General features: G+C 36.8%; 1 protein-coding gene across 2 annotated transcripts in view; it reads right to left on the reverse strand.

The window, feature by feature from the left end:
* The window catches only part of IL17RD (interleukin 17 receptor D), a 95,502-nt gene that overhangs the window by 37,266 nt on the left and 34,568 nt on the right, over positions 1-23,668 (reverse strand). Inside the window, exons 2-8 of one of the 2 annotated variants that reach the window (XM_067544198.1) lie at positions 12,785-12,842; positions 8,502-8,627; positions 5,587-5,705; positions 4,969-5,089; positions 3,267-3,311; positions 3,016-3,167; positions 1,383-1,448 (exon numbers count right to left, since the gene is read on the reverse strand). In XM_067544198.1, coding sequence (XP_067400299.1) covers positions 1,383-1,448; positions 3,016-3,167; positions 3,267-3,311; positions 4,969-5,089; positions 5,587-5,705; positions 8,502-8,627; positions 12,785-12,842 — 687 coding nt within the window. Of the gene's footprint in view, positions 1-1,382; positions 1,449-3,015; positions 3,168-3,266; positions 3,312-4,968; positions 5,090-5,586; positions 5,706-8,501; positions 8,628-12,784; positions 12,843-23,668 lie in introns of those variants that run through there. The other variant, XR_010918951.1, reaches the window with a different exon arrangement.

The raw sequence follows: 23,668 nt of genomic DNA on the forward strand, positions 1-23,668 counted from the left end.
GAGGTAAATGTCACATGAATAGGCTCTGCATCCTCTCTATTAATAAAAAGTGGAGATGGTCAAATTTTTTCACTATCAGCAAAAAAATACAAAACATTTTCAATGAAAATGTTCATGGACATTTTTTGCCTTTTTCCCCCAACTCAAATAAAATCATCGAATAGATTGATCCACTTTTATTCAATGGGACCAAAGCCCTCAACGCCATTATTTTATGCTGTTGGATAATCATATTACAGCAGTAACTCAGTCAGCTTTTTGCCATCTGCATCGGCCAGGAGGTTGCAACCTTGTCTTTTGGATGCAGACGTTTCTACTCTTATCCATGCCTTTGTTACCTCAAGATTAGAATATTAAAATGTGCTCTATATGAGGCTACACCTTAAAGACATTTGGAGACCGAGTTGGTGCAGAACACAGCTTCTTGCTTACTGAATATGGGATCTTGCTGGGATCATATGACACCAGCTACTCCAGAATCTGCACTGGCTGCCTACTAGCTCTGGATGGAGTTTAAGATGTTGGTTATGATCTCTGAAGTCCTAAACGGCCTAAGACATGCCTGCCTGAGAAGCCAGACACCTCTGATCCCATGAAATACTGCCATGTTGTGGTCTGCAGAGAAGCTTGAGCAGGATCCCTCTTGTTATAAAAGACAGTGGGAAACTGGCAGGATATTCCCTAAGTGAGGCCGAGGACTCTGGAACCCGCTTCCTCCCTTGGTCCAGTGTAGCCAGAATTTGGTGACTTCCCAGGCATGCTGCAAAAGCCATCTGTTTGGCAGGATTTAGCAGAGGATTGAGGGTTTGTTAGTGGAATGATGGCATGGTGGGGATGGGGAGGAGTTGTTTTTTTTTAAGCTGCCTGCATGCCTGAGCTGGGTTGGCTGAGTTGCGCTTTTTTCCTTGTCTGAATGTTTGCTTTTTTAATGCTGCTGGGGTAATATGTCAAGCCACCTAGAGACTTTGTTTAGGAGTTTTTATTATTATTATTTAAATCTAAAGAAACAAGCAACAATTACAATATAATTAAGAGGGTCCAAGCTCCAGATTTCTGAGTAGGATTTTGGTTTGGCGCACAGCAGAGGATGCAGCAGGAAGCAGTTCTTGGAAAAGCAGAGGGACTGCATTTATGCCTGGCCTCTGCATGAGGGAGAGCGATGCAAGGCAGGGAGGCTTTTTGCTCTCTTTCCACCAGTGTACAGCGATGCAAGGCCCAAGCACGAGCTGACCTAAAAATGTTAATTTGCCCCACTAACTTCAGTGAGGGTATACAGGCTCTAAATTACAGCAGAATGTGACCCACAGTATTTTATTTGCAATTCATGTATTTACTATCTTACTTCTTTAGCTGCATTAAAATGAACTCTTCATAAATATTACCTCAATAATATAATCCCCTGGAGCTATATTCAGAAGAATACAACTTGTGATATCCGTATTTTGTTCCTGCATAGGAAAAGAAGAAGACTATTTTACAAGTAATGCACATGCTTTAAAAAGCTAACAGAAAATGGATTTACAGGTAATGTTACTGATTTGGAAATTTACATTGCTTCCATGTGCACAGGGCAACTTCCATCATACAAAATGCAATTAAATATTGATAACAAAACACAAACCTCTCTACCCAAAATGTCCCAGGACTGGAATCCCCTTCTACCAGATCTCTACTCTGATAGTTAAAACAAAAAGGCCTATGAAAGTTTGAGATAGTAAGTAAGTTTTACACTATACCATGAAGCTCCTTAACCTCAGGTTCTGGTGGACTACTTGAGGGATCAGGTACCAGGGGCTCATCACTGAACAACCTGCCACCTGTCGCAGAGCATTTAACTCTAGGAAATGAAAGCAACGCAGCAGACTGCAACTGCCTTGGTAAGTGATCTCTAAATGCTAAAGGGTCTGATTCCCTACTGCCCTGCACCTTATGTAGTCATTCACACCAGTGCAATATTTGGGCACATTTTACATCCCCGTCACTCTGATGTAAATAACTACACAAACAGCAGAATGACTGAATTTGGCCCAAAGATTTGCACTGTAAACTCTTCTGAGCAAGTACTGTACCAATAGACAGTCTTTGTCAACGTTTGTCATTGTTATACACTCACCCAATTTAAGTAATTTAAATAATAATTAAATGTCAACTTACCAGTGGTACTGGTAGGAAGATGAAACATTACTCAAATGCAGGGAGTTGCGTTTGGCAAAATAAACCCACATCATTGCCACCAATTCTATGGTACACAGTTCCCGTAAAGTATTGGCCTTTATGATCTTATTTTTGGATAACTCTGATTTTAGCACTGGGGTTTCTCACCAGAATGCTAAAGGGCACAGTTCACTATATTTTTTAGTTTTGTCTGCATACGTTCCTTCCCCCTGAAAGCTTCCGCCACAGTCAGACTTATTTTCTAACAATATCAGAAGCTATTTACTGAAGACTGCATTATTTTTGAACATCCAAATTTTTCCCATTTCAGGTGAATTGCTTAGGACAAGACCTCCCCACTCGGGTTTGGATGGGAGTCATATAGGGCTCAGAGAGACCATTAGCTATAATTTTCCCACCCACCACTGCAATCTTATCACTCTTTCTAATATGAAGTGAAGTTTAACTGCATGCCCAAAGAGAGGACTACTTCGGGGAGTTATTTCCGATGGACAAGATTTAAGGAGGTAAAATTGTGTGCAGAGGGAGCATATGAAATGAGGAAAATATTAATTACAATTATAAATAAAAATACAATTAAAACTACTAATTAGTGTGTAGCCTCTTCGGGGCAAAGACATCATCTTCACATGTATTTTGTGCAGCAACTAGCACAATGTGGCCCCAATCCCGGTTTGAGCCTTTGGTTACTACCAAAATACAAATAATATAAAAGTCTTAATTTTAAACATGTGAAAAGTTAAGGTCATCTAGAATTTTTAACGATTATCACAAATCCTTAAAAGATTTAGTTTTTAATGGTTGTAATGTCTTTAGGAGTCATGAAACCCAATAACTTACCTGTCTGCAGATCTTTTGTTTAAAGGGTCCTTCATCCTTAAGTTTGTAGTGAAGATAGTAATATTTAAAGCCAAAGTTGTGAGGTGCATGATCAAAAGACACTTGCATGTTAAAGCCTTGCTGGGTAATATTCAGATTCCTGGGCTTCCAAACTGTCAGAAGAGAGATATTTATAGACTGGAAAATTACTATTTCAAGAACAATGAAATTTTTGTAATATGAATGTATGGAAAATATTATATTTTACTTACAGGGTTTGCAGGCAAGGTTTTCTGGCTGTAGCAACAATTCACATGCTACAAACACACATACAAAAGGAACATTAATGATAAAGATTAAGTTCTCCAACTGCTACTCTCCATAAAGAAAAAGTAGAAAAAAATAAGGCAGAAAAATGGGAGCTATTTCATCATTTTTGATTATCCAGTGCCTCCCCAAATAGTACAGAATGAACAGATTTTGCCATCTTTAGCAAGTTCAGCATCCTTGTCATTGCTCAATTCACTCTCCACCTCTACACACAAAAAACAGCCTAGTTTGTTTGAAATAATGTTGCTTATTAAAATAAGCAATATGTGAGAAGAGTGAGTAGCTTCTGTCAGAAGCTAACCTATAAAAAACACATTTATTTTACTATATTTTAAATGTTATTTTAGTCAGCATCACCAGAATGGACTGAAAACACCAAATCAATTCAGAAAAGTTATATACCCTAAACTATTTTTAGAACATTTAGAAAAGAAGAAAATCCTGAAGAGTGGAGGCTCTTAGCAGGGGGAAAAAAAGATTGATTGCCAAGATTAAAAAAAAATAGTGTACCTAAAGTTATGTGCCTGTGCCCATATTTAGTCTTGTCCTCTTTGGGAAAATGGACCATCATAGCTATTCCAGAATAACTATTCTTGAATAACTCCCCTATGTGGACATTCTATTCCAAAATAAAAAAGTACTTTATTCTGGAATAATAAATAATTGTTGATTTAGGAGTCTACCTTTAGGAATCCATTTTAAAAGCTTGATCTTGGGACAGACTGCCTCGCGAGGTTATGGAAGCTTCTTCACTGGAGGTTTTCAAAAGGAGGCTAGATAGCCATTTGTCTTGGATGATTTAGACACAACTAATCCCGCATCTTGGCAGGGGGTTAGACTAGATGACCCTTGTGGTCCCTTCTAACTCTATGGTTCCAAGGTCTGTGTGACCTTACCCACACTGTCCTGCTATTGACACTATTCACTAAGAAGGAAGAAGTAGTTCAGTCTCCATAGGAACATAATTGCCATGCTAAATCAGACCCAAGACTACCTAGTCCAATATTTTGCCTCCAACAGTGGCCAACACCAAATGCTTCATGGGAAGATGCAAGAAACCCCACAGGAGGCAGACATGGGGTAATCTGCTGTCCATGATGGCCAGCCCTAGGCCTCTGCTACACAGAGAGTATTACTTTTGCCAGTTTCTCTGTAGTGGTTTTGTAATTTGGATTATTGTCCACTACAGATCAATCTGTGGTGTATAAACTCACTTCATTTAGGACTCTGCCTGGATGCAAACCTAATCCCTAAAATGACAGCAGGTGCTTTGTCTTCTCAGCCATGTATTCCCTTAAACTCTGCCTCTTCTGTTTTCCTGACTGAGGCCAGATCTATCATAGGAAATTAGGTCAGTATAACTATGTCATCCAGGTGTGTGAAAAATCCACACCTCTGAAAGACATAGATAAATCAACCTAATCCCTGGTGTAGACAGCACTAGGTCAATGGGAGAATTTGCCCATTGACCTAACTACCACCTCTTTGGAAGATGAAGTACCTACACTAATGGGAGAAGCCCACCCACTTCACTGAAACAGCACCGCTGCAGTGTTTCAAGTGTAGACAAGCCCTAAGGAAAAGGGGAAAAATGAAAAAAAGGGAGGAGGTTGGGATGGGTAAGATAACATGTATGATACTTACGTCGAGTTCTGAAGAAAAATGGGTGGTAGTTACTGTCATTTTTAATGGAAGGAAAAGGAACAATCTTTACAAAATAATCAGTTTCAAATTTCAGATTTAGAAAAGGCTGAGATTCCATTCCCTAAAAACATAAATATAAATAAAGAGATTGTGATATACTTTTAAATCATCTCCCATGGTCATTTGAGAGTATATTCTTTTAAAACAAGCCCACAATTCTCCTGGACATGAACAGAAATTAAGTGCTTTAAGAATCCTCTGGCCTCGCCTCTCTCTTGCCACCTGTGCACTGCCATGCAGGGAGCTCCACAGAGCTGGAGTATGTACCGCTAAAGGGGTGCACACCTGGTGCTCAGTTCCTCAGATTAACCCCCCTCATTGCTGTGAAGTAGCTGGTTCCACCAACAGGGGAGCCTCGGTAGACAGGGAGAGAGGGCTAGATTTGCCCCTAAATAAATGAACAGCATAACTAAAAATGTTGATATTTTTACCAAGCAAATTGCTGGCTAGTAAGCAGCACATTTAAAAAAAAGGTTTAATAAAACATAAATGTCTCTTTCAAGACCACATGCAGGATCAAACCAATAATGAAATTTTCCCCAAAAGCATATCACTTACAGTTCTTTTAAAACCAGAGTTGAGCTGCTTTGGGTCTTTTAAAACCATTTGATGACACTGTCTTCCTTCTGATTTTAACTCCTCAAGTATTACTCGAAATCCTTTCAGGAATTCAATCCCTGCAGACATTTAATTAAAATCCAGACACACATTTCAAAACACATTTCATTGTGTGTGATGCAGTTTTAAAGTACTACACTTTTTGTTAAAAAATAATCTCTAACCACCACTTCTATCACCCCTGTATAAAGTCTTTGTGTTTAAGTACCTGTCAGTTGTGTGTCAATAATAATGCTTCCTTTCTCCCAACGCTTTTCTGTCTTGTCTATCTAGAATTTAAGCTCCTCTGGACAGAGACCGTCACTCTGTATCTGTACAGTGTTTAGATCAATGGGCCCTCACCTCGATGGGTCTTTTGGGTTTTACCATAATAAAAATTTTAAAAATCAGCAGCAGCAGCAGCTTTGGTAATATACTATATTTGTTCAATTTTGCCATTATTAGCCATAAACAACTATAACATCTTTGTTCACAAAGAAGGGAAATACTGCATCCATATTGTGTTCCTGTCATTTATGAGACCACTGGACTATAGTGGCTGCTTACTGTATTTATAATTTATTTTAGTTCTAATATTGCAGAATAGTGAATAGCTATAGTTATTTATAAGTGAGACCGAAACAACCCTCATTTTGCTCAAGAGACTCTCACACAAGAGACTCTCAGCACAAATGTTCTGACATTGCTTGGTAATGTTCTCACCATGGTATCGCATCAGAACATGATTACACTGAGTCATGATGACGCAAATGTCACAATGCCAAAGAGCTGTGCTTCGAATATTTTGTGGATCAGAGGTCAAAGTTGCTGCCTAGTTCTTCAAGCTCCACTACCTCCACCACCAACCTATGTAATTAGTTTTCAACATATGCAAGAATATATTTTACCAAAGACTCCCTGAAGTCAACATAAGCTAAAAACTACATAAACCAATGGATTAATGCCATTTAGCTTTATATGTTTATCTAGGTGTGTGTGTTTCCATAAGCCTCTTCTATTTCTCCAGTTTTAAAAAAATGTTTTATAATCTTGTAGAAGAGAAAGACCCATGACTGCCTAAATGTGCTCTTAATATTAAGTGGAACAAAAGCACTGTTTGTGCTAACATGCAGACCATGAAAGAGAAGTATCCGGTCCCCCTTCAACTGCAGTTCTGTATTGATGCTTTCAAAAGGATTAACCTCTGATCATTACAAGAGGGAACACCAAGTTTTGAATCCCCTGGAGATCTGATTTATACAATCTGGAGCTACAGATTACCAAATTCAGTAACACTGGGCTACTGCAAGCATTAGGTATCATTTCCACAATTTCTCTCAATACCTAGTAATAAACTTAATCACTACTTTTTATTACAAATTTAGCAAATTTAGCAAATGTAATTATAGAAACATGATTTACGAGTGGACCAAATGTGGCAGAGAAGCTCTGAGGAATTTTTCTTCTCTTTCTAGAACATTTTTAAGGGACTTAAGCACTAGTTATTCAGTATGGTACATATGCAGTCTATATAGATTCCTACTACAGCAGTGCTATTTAAGGACCCAATACAACTTCCAGTGCAGTCAACAGGAGTTTTTCTATTGACTTCAATGGGACTCTGATCAGGCCTTATGATCATAGAGTTAAGACTGCATCTTATACATAACCATGATTTTATTCTGGGATTTCAAAACACCAGAATTTGTCTTTAAGACTTTAAATTAAGGGGAAACAAATATTCAACTTTTCAAGAGATTGGTTGTTTTTAAATTGCACATGTTCAAGAATTGAAGTTTAATTGTTTTGACTCCTTTGTACTCAGTTTGCAAAATCTTAATCCATAATGAGCAGTGCATTTCTTTTTAAAGAAAAGGGTGTTAAATGGCTGAGATATCAATGTTTGAACTGTAGAATCGCAAACACGGAGTAACTACTGTCATAAGATTTTTATGTAGACCTGGTCTACACAAGAAAACAAATTCAGCTTAACTATGTCACTCAGGGGTATAAAAAATCCACACCTCTCAATGGCATAGATAAGCAGATCCGTATAGACAACACTAGGTCAACGGAAGAATTCTTCTGTTACCTGTTACCACCTTTCAGGGAGGTGGATTACCTAAAGCAATAGGAGAACCCCTCACATTGGCACAGGTAGTGTCTACACTGAAGCATTGCGCAGTGAAGCTGTGCCACTGTGGCATTTCAAGTGTAGACAAACCCATACATATTCATATTAACACTGGAGCAATTCATTATATGGACTAATCAAAATACAAAATACTTATTCACTGTACAGAACTAAATGACACCAAAAGGATCTGGAGTTCATTTTTTTCTGTATGAGCTATATAAATATTGATTTACGTTATTACATAAATCCTCTGCATTTAGGGTCTAGTCCTATTAAATAAATATGCAGTTTCAGCTTTAGATGTTTTAAACTGTGAGAAATAACTTTTTCTAGCAGTGACAATATGAGGCAGTATAAATTAATAAATGCAAAGAAATTCAAAATTGAGTTTCTGATGAAAGAGCAGTAGTCAATTTCATTTTCTGTCTTAATTTCAAATTTTTCATTGTGTATAACAGCCTTCATATTTGTTAAACTATAATTGTTTAAATAGTATAGAATGATTTTTAATGCTATGTTTTGTTGAAGTGTGAGAATATTAAAAAAAAAATAAAACTGGCTTTTTTGTTTGCTGAATATAGATTCCAAGGGAATATAAATTTATGAATATAACTATGTTACTTTGATCAGGCCTTAATTAGTTTGAAAGGAAAAGACAAGTTATTTTAAATTGATATGATCATCAAAAGATTGCTACAAAAAAGATGATGAGTTAAATTGTTTGTTCTCTAATACATACCAAGTAGATTTGCTGTCCAAAGTATTGTCACTGCAACTTGTTCGTAACATGCATACTGGCTGATTGTTATATTTTGCACATCTCCAATTACATACTTTCCCACTGAATTCAAATAAGGAGTACAATCTAAAAACATGGAGAAACAAATCACTTAAATAAAACATTTAGATTGGTCTTCTTGTCTTGTTCAGGACCAAATAATTCACAAACTGACAAAGGACCAAATCTAGAAAGGCTTGTTCATGCAATTAAAGACAATAAAGCTATTAATGTGAGTAAAGTGAGCAAGATTTAGTTTATTTCTTACCATTTTTTGAAAAATAATCAAACTTAAAAATAGGTACTTCAAATACCTTAATTATTGTATTAAAATATCTACAGCACAGTAAGTCTACAGGGTGGCTTTACTGCCAGGATCATTTAAAACAATGTGAGCCTTGTAATTCCTGTTTGGGTGAATGTACTACTAGACCATTCTAGGAGATCAAATTTTAGTTTATGAATTTACATAAAGTAGCCTGGATTAGTTTTCTTTTTTCATTATTTTTTTTTGCTAACAATTATTCATATTAATTCCACTATTTCTCAGTTATCTAGCTACCAGGCCTACAGATGGCTTAATGGGCTTTGCTCCTACCACCTGAGAGGAAGAGACACAGACAGACAGAAAATAGCTTAATTTCTCAAAATAAGATTCTGTAACACTGGTAGTTAAACCACAAAATAAATCACACTTGACTGATTCTTTAACACACCAAATATTTTCATCAGCTGTTAATAATACAACACACAGTACAGGTGAACCAAATGGCTCAGAGATCAGGACACTACAATGGAGTCTGCAGTTTCTAAAGGGAAGGGTAAGGTATTTGGCTCTTTTAGGTAACTCTTGCACAATTCAGAACAGCATATTTTGTTATTAGGTTTTATGAAAATTGAGTAATTAATCCTCAGTTACCGTAAGTGGAATTTGTTGCTGAAAGTCAACCAAATGACAGCATGAACTTCCTCTTAGGAGAAAAGAAATATCTCTTTCAATGGAAAGTTTGGAGTAACAGCTTCTTGCAAGGTCTGGATCCAATTAACAGCCTTGCCTAAGAATTTGGATCCTGGTTATTAAAATGGTATATGCAAATAACAATTTGCCAAAATGCAATATAGCACAAAACATCTCAGCGTTGAATGCGAGTTTCTGATTTAAAATACGTAAAAAGAACAGAGCAGTGAAGAATTTGCAGTTTTACAAGAAGCCATGTCTTCTTTTAAACCCAAGTTAAATAAGAAACTGGATAAACATTTGTTATCTCACTTTGAACAAATTATTTAGCTCCTTCTATGAAGTGTCTTATCTCATGGACAGGCTATGCAACAGAATAAATGCCTTTTAAATTACAGCTAGCAAGCCAAATTTTTCTTTTTGCTGGCTTTTCATTATCAATATAAAGTTCTATATTGTGTAAAATCTTCAGCTTTGGTATAGGGGATCTCTCAACAGTATGGTTGAAGTTAAATAACCCCCTTGGGCAGGGAGTTTGGAGTAGCATTTTAAATTAACATTTGTCATTGGTTAACCCCAGCTCCTGGTGCAAGAATTAATGGAAAAAACATGACAGTTATTGGGATTTAAACAGGCTTCACTATGTGAACCTACAAGTGGGGATCACTGCTCTGATAGCTATTAATTCCTGTTTTTCTTTATTCAGGTAAGAAATTATTACCCTCTTCTTCCACGTAGGATCTCTTAGGTAGAAATTATGCTGGCTTTCTTTAAACATTAGTGTGAGGTTAGACACAGAACAGGAATTCACAATAAAAGATTCAGAAGTCAGAAATTTTCATATAAACAGAGGGTTCATATTAAATTGTAACGAAGGATGAATTAAGATATATCAGAATGAAACAAAAGGATTTCCTTCAGTGTTTCCAGTAAATGTACTAAGTTTTAATACATCGGGACTTTACTTCAACTTCAGCGACTAGTCAGTGATGTAGTTGTAATGGTGTACACTCCAAATATAATAAGGAAAGCTGTTATTTGCACTGATGAAGTTTATCCTAGTTCCACTGATGCAAAAATCGGGGCTTTCCTAGTCTACACATGAAGTTTCCACTGGCGCAGCTATACTGGTGGCTGGCCACTGATTGCCAAAACAGGGTAAATTCCCAATTCAGACATGGCCCTAGTATACCCAACAGATAAAGTATATGTTAGCATATCCTGAGCCAAGATATGCAAATCAGATTATAGCTCGTGAGAGAACAAACTAAAATAAAACTCAGATATTTAATATTAACTCATTGGGAAAAAAACCTGTCTCTAGTGTATTCACTTTACATGAAGACTAATTAAATTGATTTTCTACTTAAAAGAACTCCACTCCATTTTCCCCTAAAATTTAGATTACAGAAAAACAAGCTTAAAACAAACACATTTTTCTCATGAATTTAAAGAGGGGGGAGGGTCTTTCAACTTGAAGAATTTATGCTGTTAGTGAATAACATTCCCCTGTAATTTTTTCACCCAAATATTAGATATCTTGCTAATAAGTGAATCAGAAAATGAAACAGACTGAAGCAGCCCAGCTTGCATTATCCAAGCCAATGAAGGAAGTAAATGAAACGCATATATGGTATAAACAATACTAGATTTTAAAACTTTTTCAGTATTGTCACACTGGCTGGATGGGGAGGGGGGGCATTTATTATATTATTTAACATAAATATGTCAAAATCATAATAATTCATATGAGATATGCCGTGTCAGGTACTGTTAGAAAGGCTATAATGTGCTAAGTAAGATGATGATGTTTATGTTCATGTGTTAAATGTGTAATGGAAGTTATGGATATATTTAATATATCTGTATTTCAAATTGTGCTGTGTCTGGGCGACACCCCAGACAGGATGGCTGCAGCACTAGCCTGCTTAATGGCCCATTAAGAAATTCACAGGTACAAGGGGCCCAGGGGGAGAAGCCAGGGATATACCTGATGAGTCACCAGGACTTACTCATGTGACTCTGGACTCCATTTTATTCCTGTAAAATTCCACAAGCAGCATGGCTAAGGCCAAAGGACATAAAAGGCAGCTGCACGACATCCATTTTGTCTTTCAGTCTCTGTCTTTAGTCTCCAACCTACCTCTGGATCAACTCATCTACAACTGAACTGAACTGAAGCTGTGAAACAAAGGACTGAGACCAATCCAGGTACTGGATGTATACCAAAGGGATTATACAAGCCTGCAAACTCCACAATTCTACTAGAAACCTGATATATATGGACTTTCAAATCATTTGTATGCATCTGATTGCTTTAATCCTTTAAACAGTTCTCTTACAGTTTGTTTCTTTCTTTTGATAATAAACCTTTAGTTTTAGTTACTAACGTTTTGGCTGGCAGCGTGGTATTTTGGGTAAGATCCAAACTTACATTGATCTGGTACTGTGGCTGACCCTTTGGGGTCAGGAGAAACCTTTTTGGTAAAGAGCATAGCGTTTTAAATAACTGATCTCTTTACTGGACCTAATAGCCGATTGGGAGCCAGGGGCTGGAATGCAGTAAAGGGGGCTGTGTATATTTTTATTTTGGCTTCTTGATAACCAGTGTGGGAAATCAGAAGCACTGTTTGTGGCTAGTTGGGAAGTCTGACTTCAGTGTCACCCACCAGTGCTGGGAGAATCTACTCTCCTTTTACAGCATGCCCTGACCTTGGCATTTTCAGGTGGCTACCCTAGGCACGGACGGGTCAGAAGTAGTAAATAATCTACGTTGTTATTACTAATTATGTAAGGAAAATCTTTTAAAACCATATAAACCTTACAGGCAATTTGCTTTTAAAATCAACACTAGCTAATTTTAGAGTGTAAATATGTGTTCCTTTTAAAGAGACCAAAGAAAAATTAAGCAATGTAAAACTTGGCACAATGGAATCCTGCTTTACATGGCACAGATTTTGGTCATCATAACTGAAATGACTGTCTCTTTTTTGGCAGCTGCTGCCTACTGCAAACTGTAGGTAGGTTTACTTTTGAATGACAGAGACAGTGGATGGGCTCAGAATGCATCAAAGACAGTAGAAATGTGGGGAAGATTATTATTTAGTAAAAATATCTCAAACGCTTTTTTCAATTATCTTTATTTACATAAACCTGCAGTTCACAAACTTATAAGAATTGTGAGAATTATTTTTTTTGAAAGTCATTTGCTATACAAGAGTAAGAGTCGGGCTTTTTAATTTTGAGAGAATTTGAGATTTGTATCTGTTGTGGGTGATTAACGTACTGTCATATTTAAAGGTGATATTAAGCAGTCCACTGTTCTTAATGACTGGTGGCAGCACCTGCAGAGAGACAACAGAAAAATATAGTAAATAAAAATGACTGCTTAGAATTTACACAAACATTTTAATTTTAAGTTATTCAATTTGGCATCACACACAAAAAGAAAAGTCTCACGTGGAAATCTATGTCTTCAACCTGTCAGGCAGGCAATGTGAACACAACCAATGCAAAAACGGATTGCAGCATTCCTGGAATTCTATATTCTCTCCTGCCCCTAACTTTCCAGTTACACACAGGCAACAAAACACAAAGAAACAAATTTCAGCACCAAGGAAAAACCTGCAATTTTAAGGAGGACAACCTGATCAGTAGATCTGAATAATAACTTATTTTTTGTGTTGTAGGTTACTGGTGTCCCCAAATCCATTAGTCTGAACTGATGGGATTTGTACAGAAATACTCCATTAGCCGAGGGATTGGAAAGTCAAAACATGACTCAAACTTATCTTTAGAGAGGAAATAAAGTGTGACTGAAAGCAGCATCTAATGAGGCTCAAAACCACTAAGCTATAAGCTGTCAAACAAATATACAGGGGCAGGAAAAGGCCAGTCTCTTCTGAGTCTGAGCCCAATTCCTCAGACCTAATGACAGTGAAGTCAGAACAACTAAAAAGAGAGAATGCCATTCCTAAACATAAAGGGAAATACAGAAGAGCACCAGGGCAGTTGCACAGGAGAGTGATCATGGCACCTTAATAAATGTGTTTTCTTAGTGAAAGCAATTTCTGGGACCAAAATCAAAACCTGGAGGAAAATGCCAAGAGAATTAATTGTGGAGCTGGAAGAATCTCCATTGTGCTCATCAACTGAGGGTGAGTAGGTGCGTGAAGATCGAGGTGGACTCCGTCGATCTGCTTGACCATCCGGCACATATGGCCAACAAGTTTTCAGCATGTTCGGAATTTGCATGCAGATAAATTAGACTGCCTTTTAAAAATGTTTAACTCTATTCCATGTTCAAGAAAGGTGCTAGAGTATTACCTACAGAGATCAAAGTGTAACCAAAGAACAGGTATAACAGGATACCAGGAGTACAAACCTAGCTCCACTGCCCCACAAGTGTGCCTCAACACTATCCTGAAGGAATTTTGTCTATGGATTATCAATGTTCATTTCAGAAACTTTTGGATATCCTGTCACAGGTTTGTTTTATACAAAGATGTGGACAAACTGAGCGTCCAGAGGAGAGCAACAAAAATAATAAAAGGTTTAGAAAACTTGACCTGTGAAGAGGGGTTAAAAAACTGGGAATGTTAGTCTTGAGAAAAGAAGACAAAGGGTGGATCTGATGCCAACTCCTGTTACAAGGTGGACAGTGAACGGCTGTTCTCCATATCCACTGAAGGTAGGCCGAGAATTAATCAGCTTAATCTGCAGCAAAACAGATTTAGGTTAGATTTAGGAAAAACGTTCTAGCTATAAGGATAGTTAAGCACTGGAATACGTTACCAAGCATTGGAATTTCCATCTCTAGAAGTTTCTAAGAATATGTTAGATAAAAACTTGGGATGATCTAGGTATACTTGGCCCTACCTCAGCACAAGAAAATGAACTAGATGACCTCTCAAGGTCTCTTCCAGCCCTATTTATTGCTATGATTTTGTTTACCCGTAACCTAATTTTTTGTGCCAGCTATCAGAATTATGTAAATTTCATACATTACTTTCAAGTGCTTTATGGATTTAAGAGGGATTAATAGCTTTCATTATTTATTTATATTACAGTAACACCTTATATTTGCTTATATTACAGTATCACCTAGAGGCCTGAGGATCCATCATGCTATGCTCTGTACAAACACATAGTAAGAGGCAGTCTTTGCCAAGAAGAGCATACACTCTAATTAGACAAGACAGACAAGCAACACAGAAAGATAATTTAAATTCTCTGTTCTTTATTGGTGGGTTGGCTAAAATCAACAAATAGTTAAAACGGGAAAATGAAAGTTGCCAACAGATTCAACTCCAGTTGGAACAGGTTTTGTATTCTAAAATTTTTCTACTGGAGGCACAAGTTGTAAATATCCATTAAGCTACATCAGATACCTATTTTTTAAATATAAAAATCTATAGTTTCTCATTCTGTTTCAGAGTGTGTTACATTTCAACAGAAATCATGTTTACTTTTATGCTTGGGACACCTATAATTGTTCATAAAAATGTTTTAGACTTTACTATTGCCTTTAGGCTATGTTACCTGTTAGCCATCTGTACTCCTAACACAGGAATTATTCCTTCAGCAAATTGCTGCTTTAATTATTGAGCTAACAATTGTACAGATTTACCTTCAAGTTTGCTGCCTTTTTGCCTAGTGTGCTGCAACTTTAGCTTTAGACGTGGCAGTTAGAAAGCAGTTTTTACTTTAAAATATTTGTGTTTTTCCCCACAGGTAGTATAAAAAAGTGATGGTTACATTTATCTCTGGATATTTTAGAATTTGTATCACATTTTATGGGATAAATAAGATCTTACTAAACTCAAATATACATTTAAAATACCCCCCAAAATGATTAAGGGAAGGACCAAAGTTATGGGGCTTGATCCTACTATTGCTAAAGGCAACAGGAATTTTGCCATTGATTTCAACGGTAACAGGCCCATGTATTATATGTGTCACAGTAGTTATTTAATGCAAGATAACAAAATTGAGTTGCAGTGTAATACACTGAGGTCATTTTATTATATGATTGTCACTGTGCAGGTGTAAATGACTGCAAAAGGTGCAAAGCAATGGAGAAGCAGGCTCCATGGGTACCTACGGGGAGTCTATATGAATATACATATATGTATACATATGTATTTATAAATTATATATACACATATAGATCATGAACCTGCAGTAGTATGTTATAAGTGTCTTTAAGCACTTGGTTTGCATGCAACATTAAAGCAACACTACCAAACAGTGCTAAAATTTGAGTTATTTTAATATGGTATAATCGAGTTCAGGGATTGGGAAAGATGTTACAGCTTCTGAACAAACATTTAAGAAATCCACCTTTGTATCACAAAGAAACAAGTGCATCAAGGTTTATTTACAGTTATCTAAATAGGCATGGCCTACACAAAAAAGGTACAGTTAATTACCTGACACTTTTCTTGGAGCTGTGCTAACATCAGGGAAATGAACAAGGAAATACCTAAAAAAATTCAGCATAGTTTATTATTTCCTCTTTGCCTTTTTCACAAAGCCCATTCAAAACTTGCCTGGAGGGTTTTTTCAAAGCTCACAGCTCTAATCTTGATCTAATAATTGAGAAAAAAGAAATCAATGTATTGCTGTCTATTTTCTCGGTAAAATTTACCCGCTCTCTCCTGTGGAGTTATACCACAATTTAATTTGGTCCAGTAACTCTAATATCACAATCAAGTTTTTTCTTTGTTCCAGGTGACTTTACAGTATGTGGAAATTTGTTCCTGAAACATCAGTTGCTTTCATTTTTTCTTCCCAGAAATTACCTCATTTTTTGACTTTTTAGAAGGATTATCTAATAGCAGATGCACTGCTTAACAATACCTACAGCAACAGGAGATGGCTGAGACCTGTAAGCATCAGGTTTGAAATATCTAGACTCTTTGCACACACAATATCAAATCACACTGTGCATGACTCTTCATCAGCTAACCAACTCTTACCATGCAGTTGGCTGTGTGGTGGTCTTGTGGATGAAACTTTAATAGTAAAGTCCTATCTACTCAGAGTCCTATTTAAGACCCTAGCACACATTTGAAAAAAAAAATGCAGGGTTTTGCCCCTGCCCTCAGTTTTCTTGGCTAAAATGTCTCCTTTCCATCACTGTTGGGCATTGTGTTGTAAGCCAATTGGTTGCCCGAAGCCAACTCTGAGATACAGAGTAATCCACTTGAATGTTTTCACCCAGGCAGCATCAATGAATGGCTAAAAAAAGTAACAATCATATTTTAGGTTGTTATTTCTCTAGACTGACCAGTCCCTTACAACCTGTAATTATAGCTACCGGTAATAACCTGAGCTATCAGAACTGAGGATAAGATATACTATTTAATAGTCTTTAAAAATCCCTATTTGCAATCTAGTAACTCTCATATACTTGGCATAGTGATTTATATTCTCACTTACTGTTGTAATAAGACCGATTAGGCAGGTGGTGAGCTGAGAATATGTTATGCTCAACATACTCATTTTGCTGTTAAGAGTGGTTTCCCACCTCTTCCTTTTGCCTATTTCATCCATATTTTGCATCTTGTCATAATCCTACCTTGTGAACTCTCTGGGTCAAATTTGTCTTTATTTTATTCATATAACCCCTCGTACAGTGAAGCCCTGTTCCCTGAATGGGCACTTTGACTTCTACTGTAATAATAAATAATAATAAATACTGAACCAGAAGAAAGGGTCAGGAAACTCTCACCCCTTGCAAGATTCACCCTTAACTGCAGGTCCCCAGTTAAACACAACAGCTCTGTTACAAACCCAGTAACAATGGGGGATTTCAACTATCCCCATATTGACTGAGAACATATCACCTCAGGACACGATGCAGAGATAAAATTTCTAGATGCCTTTTATGACTGCTTCTTAGAGCAGCTAGTCCTGAAACCCCCAAGGCGAGATACAATTCTTTATTTAGTCCTAAGTGTAGCACAGGATCTGGTCCAAAAGGTGATTATAGCTGAACCTCACGGTAACAGCAACCATAATGTAATTACATTTAACATCCTTGTAGGCAAGAATATACCAAAGAAACCCACCACAGTAGCATTTAACTTCATAAAGGGGAACTACACAAAAATGAGGAAGGTATTTAAACAGAAATTAAAAGGAGCAATCACAAGGGTGAAATGCTTGCAAGCTTTATTTAAAAACATCATAATAGAGGCTCAAAATAAATGCATGCCCTGAATTTAAAAAACAAAACAAAAACAAAAAAAACAAAAAAACCAGCAGTAAAAAGATAAAAAAAAATGCCACCATGGCTAAGCCACAGACTAAAAGAGGTGGTTAGAGGAAAAAAAGCATCCTTTAAAAATTGGAAGTCAAATCCGAGTGAGGAAAACAGAAAGGAGCATAAACTCTTGCAAGTCAAGCGTAAAAATATAATTAGGCAAACCAAAAAAAAAAAAATTTTTTTTGAAGAGCACTACCAAAGGACACAGAACTTACAGCAAAAAAATGTTTGAGTACATCAGAAACAAGAAGCTTGCCTAACAATCGGTGTGCCACTGGACAACTGAGGTGCTAAAGGAGAAATCAAGGAACACAAGGCCATTGCGGAGAAGTGAAATTAATTCTTTGCATTGGCCATCACTGCAGAGGATATCAGGGAGATTCTCACACCTAAGCCATTCTTTATGGTGACAAATCTGAGGAACTGTCCCAGACTGAGGTTTCAGCAGAGGAGGTTTTGGAACAAATTGATAAATTAAACCGTAATAGGTCACCAATACCAGATGTTATTCACCCAAGAGTTCTGAAAAAACTCAAATATGAAATTCCAGAAATACTTGTGGCATATTACCTATCGCTGAAATCAGTCTCTGTACCAGATGACTGGAAGGTAGCTAATGTAAATCTGATTTTTTTTAAAAAGGCACCAGAAGCAATTCTTGCAATTAGAGGATGGAAAGCCTAACTTCAGTACCAGGTAAATTGGTTGAAACCACAGTAAAGAACAGAATTATCAGGCACATAGATGAACATAGTATGTTGAAGAAGAATCAACACAGCTTTTGTAAAGGAAATCATGCCTCACCAATCTATCAGAATTCTCTGAAGGTGTCAACAAGCATGTGGTGATCCAACTGATATAGTGTACTTGGCCTTTCAGAAAGCCTTTCACAAGGTTCCACACCAAAGGCTCTTAAGCAAACTAAGCAGTCATGGGATAAGAGGGACGGTCCTCTCATTGCATCAGTAACTCGTTAAAATATGAAACAAAAGGTAGAAATAAACTGTCAGTTTTCACAAAGAAAAGAGGTAAATTACAGGGTCCCTCAAGGATCTGTACTGGGACCTGTGCTGTTCAACAAATTCATAAATTATCTGGAAAAGATGGTAAACAATGAAGTGGCAATATTTGCAGATGATGATAAATTACAGGATAGTTAAATCCAAAGCTAACTGTGCAGAGTTACAAAGGAATCTCACAAAACTGGGTGAGTAAGCAACAAAATGGCAGATTAAATGTAATGTTGATGAGTGTAAAGTAATGCACATTGAAAAAATTAATCCCAATTATATATACAAATTGACGGGCTCTAAAATAGTTGTTACCACTCAAGAAAGAGATCTTGGAGTCATTCTGGATAGTTCTCTGAAAACAATGTGGAGAAGTAGTCAAAAAAGCTAAAAGACCCTTAGGAAAGGGATAGAAAAAAAGACAGAAAATACCATAATGCCACAGTATAAATCCACTACGACCACCCCTTGAATGTTTTGTGAAGTTCTGGTCACCCCATCTCAAAAAAGATATATTAGAATTGGAAAAGGTACAGAGAAGGGCAACAAAAACGATTAAGCATATGAAACAGCTTTCATCTGAGGAGAAATTAACAAGACTGGTACTGTTTAACTTAGAAAAGAGAAGATTGAGGAAGAGGTATGATAAAGGTCTATAAAATCATCAATGATGTGTAGAAAGTGAATTGGGAAGTGTTATTTATTCTTCACATAACTTAAGAAGTAGAGGTCAGCCAATGAAATTAATAGGCAGCAGATTTTTAAAAAAAAACATATGGAAATACTTTTTCACACAATGCACATACAACCAGTGGAACTTGTGGCCAGGGATGCTGTAACGGCCAAAAGTATAACAGGGTTTAAAAAATAATTAGGTAAATTCATGGAGATAGGTCCATCAATGGCTATTAGCCAAGATGGTCAGGGATGAAACTGGATATCCCTAAACTCTGACTGCCAAAAGCTGGGACTGGATGACAAGGGATGGATCACACGATAATTGCCCTGTTCTGTTCATTCCCTCTGAAGCATCTGGCACCAGCAACTGTAGGAAGACAAGACTACTGGGCTAAAGGGACCATTCGTCTGACCCAGTCTGACATTCTTATGATCTTATGTACCACTAGACTGTAAAAGAGAACAGTATTTAATATTTTAAAGGGATTGTCAAAAACTTGGGGAAATATGCAGCAAGTCTTACCAAATCTTAAGAGTCAGACACAGGTGCAGGGGAGGAAAAACTATGAATGAATGAAACTATCTTTTAAAGAGATATAACTACTACTTAAAGGATCAAAACAAGGCAGATCTTGTCAGTGCTGTCAGAAGCACAATTTCTAATCTCACTTCCTTTCCTAAATAGCTTTTCATTTGTTTAGCTTTGATTTAGTTTGGCTATAAACATACCAAATTTCACAAAAAGGTTTCCTGAAACAGGAAGGAGGCAAATTACATTGTCAGTAGTTTTAACTTGTACATCTGTTCTATTGTGACTCATTCACTGTTCCTCTAATGCCATATGAAAATCTGAGTTATTACTACAGCAAAATTATTACAGCAAAATACACACAAACACACATTATGTATCTATATATTTACATCAAATTCTGAGTCTCTGTATAAATATTATGAATATACACATGTGAGAGAGAGCATTTGAGGTAAATTCTGCTACCTTTACCCGAAAGGAGTTCACTGACATTTTCACTGATGCATGCAAATCACAAAAGAGAACATTAAGCCCCCAGTAGTCTACATTTCTTTGTATTCTAAAGCTGAAAGTTTTTTTGAGAATGACAGAGAGATCCATCAAGTTCCACAGGCCTGATCCAAAGCCCATTACAATCAACAGGAGTATTCCATTTACTTCAGTGGACTTTGGATTAGACCCTTTAACTTTTATATTATAAAATAATATATTTTGGAATATTTTCTAAACATATTAAAATTTCAATTATATCCATTTAATTTCTTTTAAATTTAGTTTTAGCTTGGCTGTTAAGTGATATAAAAAAATCAACTTCATATATATACACTGAGCATAAGTTAACATACTGCAGCCACTAATTAGAACAGTAGCTACTAAAACCAAGTATGATCATTGGCCAAATCCTGCTTATCATACTCATGCAGTTAGTCCCACTCACTGCTCACATGTAGGATCAGCATGTAAAGCACCCAAAGGCCATGGTAACCAGGGTGGGAGAAGTGAGGGTTAGGCTGGGGATAACCACTTAAATTGTTAAACAAGATAAATATAATTTTTAAAGCCATACATTTTATAAGTTAAAAGGCATAAACTAATCACATTAAACTGAACACTGCAAATTTAGGACCCAGTCCTTCAAACACTTATGCACCTAAGCTCAATAAAATGCTTTTCCAGGAAACATTCCCTTGTATTTAAGCCACTAAGCAGTTGTGCTATTTAATTAGCTTACAATTAAGAAGACTTGTTTAGAGCATCTTACTTAAAACTATAAATACTAATGTTATGGCCTCAGGGTTCTTAGTTACATTCTTAGTTAATTAACCACTAACATTTGTTGAACTTATGTGCAGCTTTTAATTTGTTCTGACCTTAGCTAAAAAGCAAGTCTCCATTCCCTGGAGCTTTTTCTATAAAATTCCTTTGGTCTACACACTGCTATGAACAATAACTGAGAAACAACACATAAATAAAAGTAATAGCCAAAGCATATTTTTAAAAGAAATACAACCTAACAAACTTTAAATGGATTCTAGGAAAACCAAAGTTGAAATTTTAACACAGAAAATAACAAATAATTATATACTTAATAAAAGGTAATTTGTTATTCCTAGTGACACATAGTGCTCACATCATGTGGTCAGGAAGTGAAGAACTGGGCAGAAAATCTGATAAACTAAAAACCAGATTGGCAACTGGAAACATGCAGGTCACAGGGCTTCACTCACAAAGACCCAGCTGTGGGATCTATCCCTCAAATTGCAAAACTTCAAGAGTCAGTGAAAAAAATACTCATATATACCTCTTTGCAGAATCTTAAGAAATTCAACAGACCCCAAATCACAGGCTTGACTACTAGGATTATGGTTTTGAAACACTTTAAATCAGAATAACTATGAGTCTCAAAACTCAAGGCTCTAAGCGTCTTCTACAGAGTGACCTGAACTCAGTTCATTGGGACTTGAGTATGCACAACCTCTTGCAGGATCAGGACCTAGGAGGACATTTCAGTTGATTCAAATGTCCATTTTTCAATCTGAAGAACATGGCTTTGGTTGAGAGGGAGAGATTATAGAATTTAAAATACACGTGTGTTTCTGTTCAATTACAACACACAATTTGCCCTAACAGTTGAACTTCGCAACCACTCCATTTATGAAGTTTCAGTGGCGAAAACTTATTCATGCAAAACATTCCTGGCAGTCATTGCAAAGCTGTTACCTATGCAGGTGGAACAAGCCTAGAGTTTCATTTCAAGAGACAGAGCTAACAATAAAATCTTCAGGTCCAATCCTGCTGGCAATGATGTCAATGGGGGTTTTACCAATGCCTACAATGGGAGTAGGTCCCAACTGTATTCGTTACAAAAGAACATAAAAACTATTTATTTTTTGTTGTTGCTATTCTCCAGTTAGTGCAGTGCCCTTTTTAGAAGCGTCTAAAGAAAAAGCCCTCTCTCTGATAATTATGTCCTTTTTCATTTGACACACACTATGTTCTCAGTGGAGATGAAAGTAACATATCTACAGTAGAACCTTAGAGCTAGGAACATCTTGGGAATGGAGGTGGTTTGTATCTCTGAAACATACATAACTCTGAACAAAATGTTCTGGTTGTTCTTTCAAAGGCTTACAACTTAACACTGCTTTGAAATACTACTATGCAGAAGAAAAATGCTGCTTTCCCTTTATTTTTTTAGTAGTTTACGTTTTAGTAGTAACGTTGGGGGGGGGGGGGAGGTTGGGGTTTTTTTGGTCTCTGCTGCTGCCTGATTGCGTACTTCAGGTTCCAAATGAGGTGTGCGATTGACCGATCAGTTTGTAACTCTGGTGTTTGTGACTCTGAGGTTCTACTGTACTTCTCTTTTATTTGATACTTCATACCAGCATCAGAAATTGCATTAGTGTCAGAAAAGTTCTGCAAATCATGGTAAACAACTTATGCTCCTTCTATTACGGGGCCCTTCCTGCATTGTGTGTCCAATATATTTAAACACCCAGCACCTAATTCTGATCTCTCTAACACTAGCTGAGCACCGCATAACTCGCCTAAGATCATCCAAGTTACTCCTGATTTCTAATTATGTGAGATCAGAGGTAGACCACCAATATTTACACGTGATTCTATGTGAACCAATGGCTACTCAGCAGAGAGAGTCCACATTAAAGAACATGCAGCCAAATCCAGTTTGCCTCACGCACATGAGATGCGCCAACTCAAACCAATAGCAATTTTCATGTGAGAGAGGTAAGCAGGATTTAGGATAAATAAAGAATTAACTATAACAGAGCTATAATGCTCTTTTATCAGTTAATTAAAGCTTTTTACTGTGTTTTAAGATTTTACTTTACTTATAGAAATAATACTGAAACTTATGTCAACATTCAGCTTTCATTTAATAAAGGCCAAACAACAGTGTGAATGGGCCCTCTCAGGCAACCGCTTTAACATCAGTACCAGGGAACCAGAGATCTATGCTTGCACTAATTACAGATATCTGGTAATGGAGCTAGGAAATCGCTAACCTCCAAGCATTGACTTGTGCACCAGACCAAAACAATAATCACGATTCATCTTTCACATGTTGTTAATCAACACACACATGTTCCTAATTTCATTCTCCCACAAGGCAAGCTGAAGGGACAATTGTTTTTAACTCTAACATCAAGATGAATAATC

Source organism: Emydura macquarii, unplaced genomic scaffold (assembly GCF_026122565.2).
Source record: "Emydura macquarii macquarii isolate MOO-44397 ecotype Brisbane River unplaced genomic scaffold, CSIRO-AGI_Emac_v2 contig_968, whole genome shotgun sequence".
Classification (NCBI taxonomy): Eukaryota; Metazoa; Chordata; order Testudines; family Chelidae; genus Emydura; species Emydura macquarii.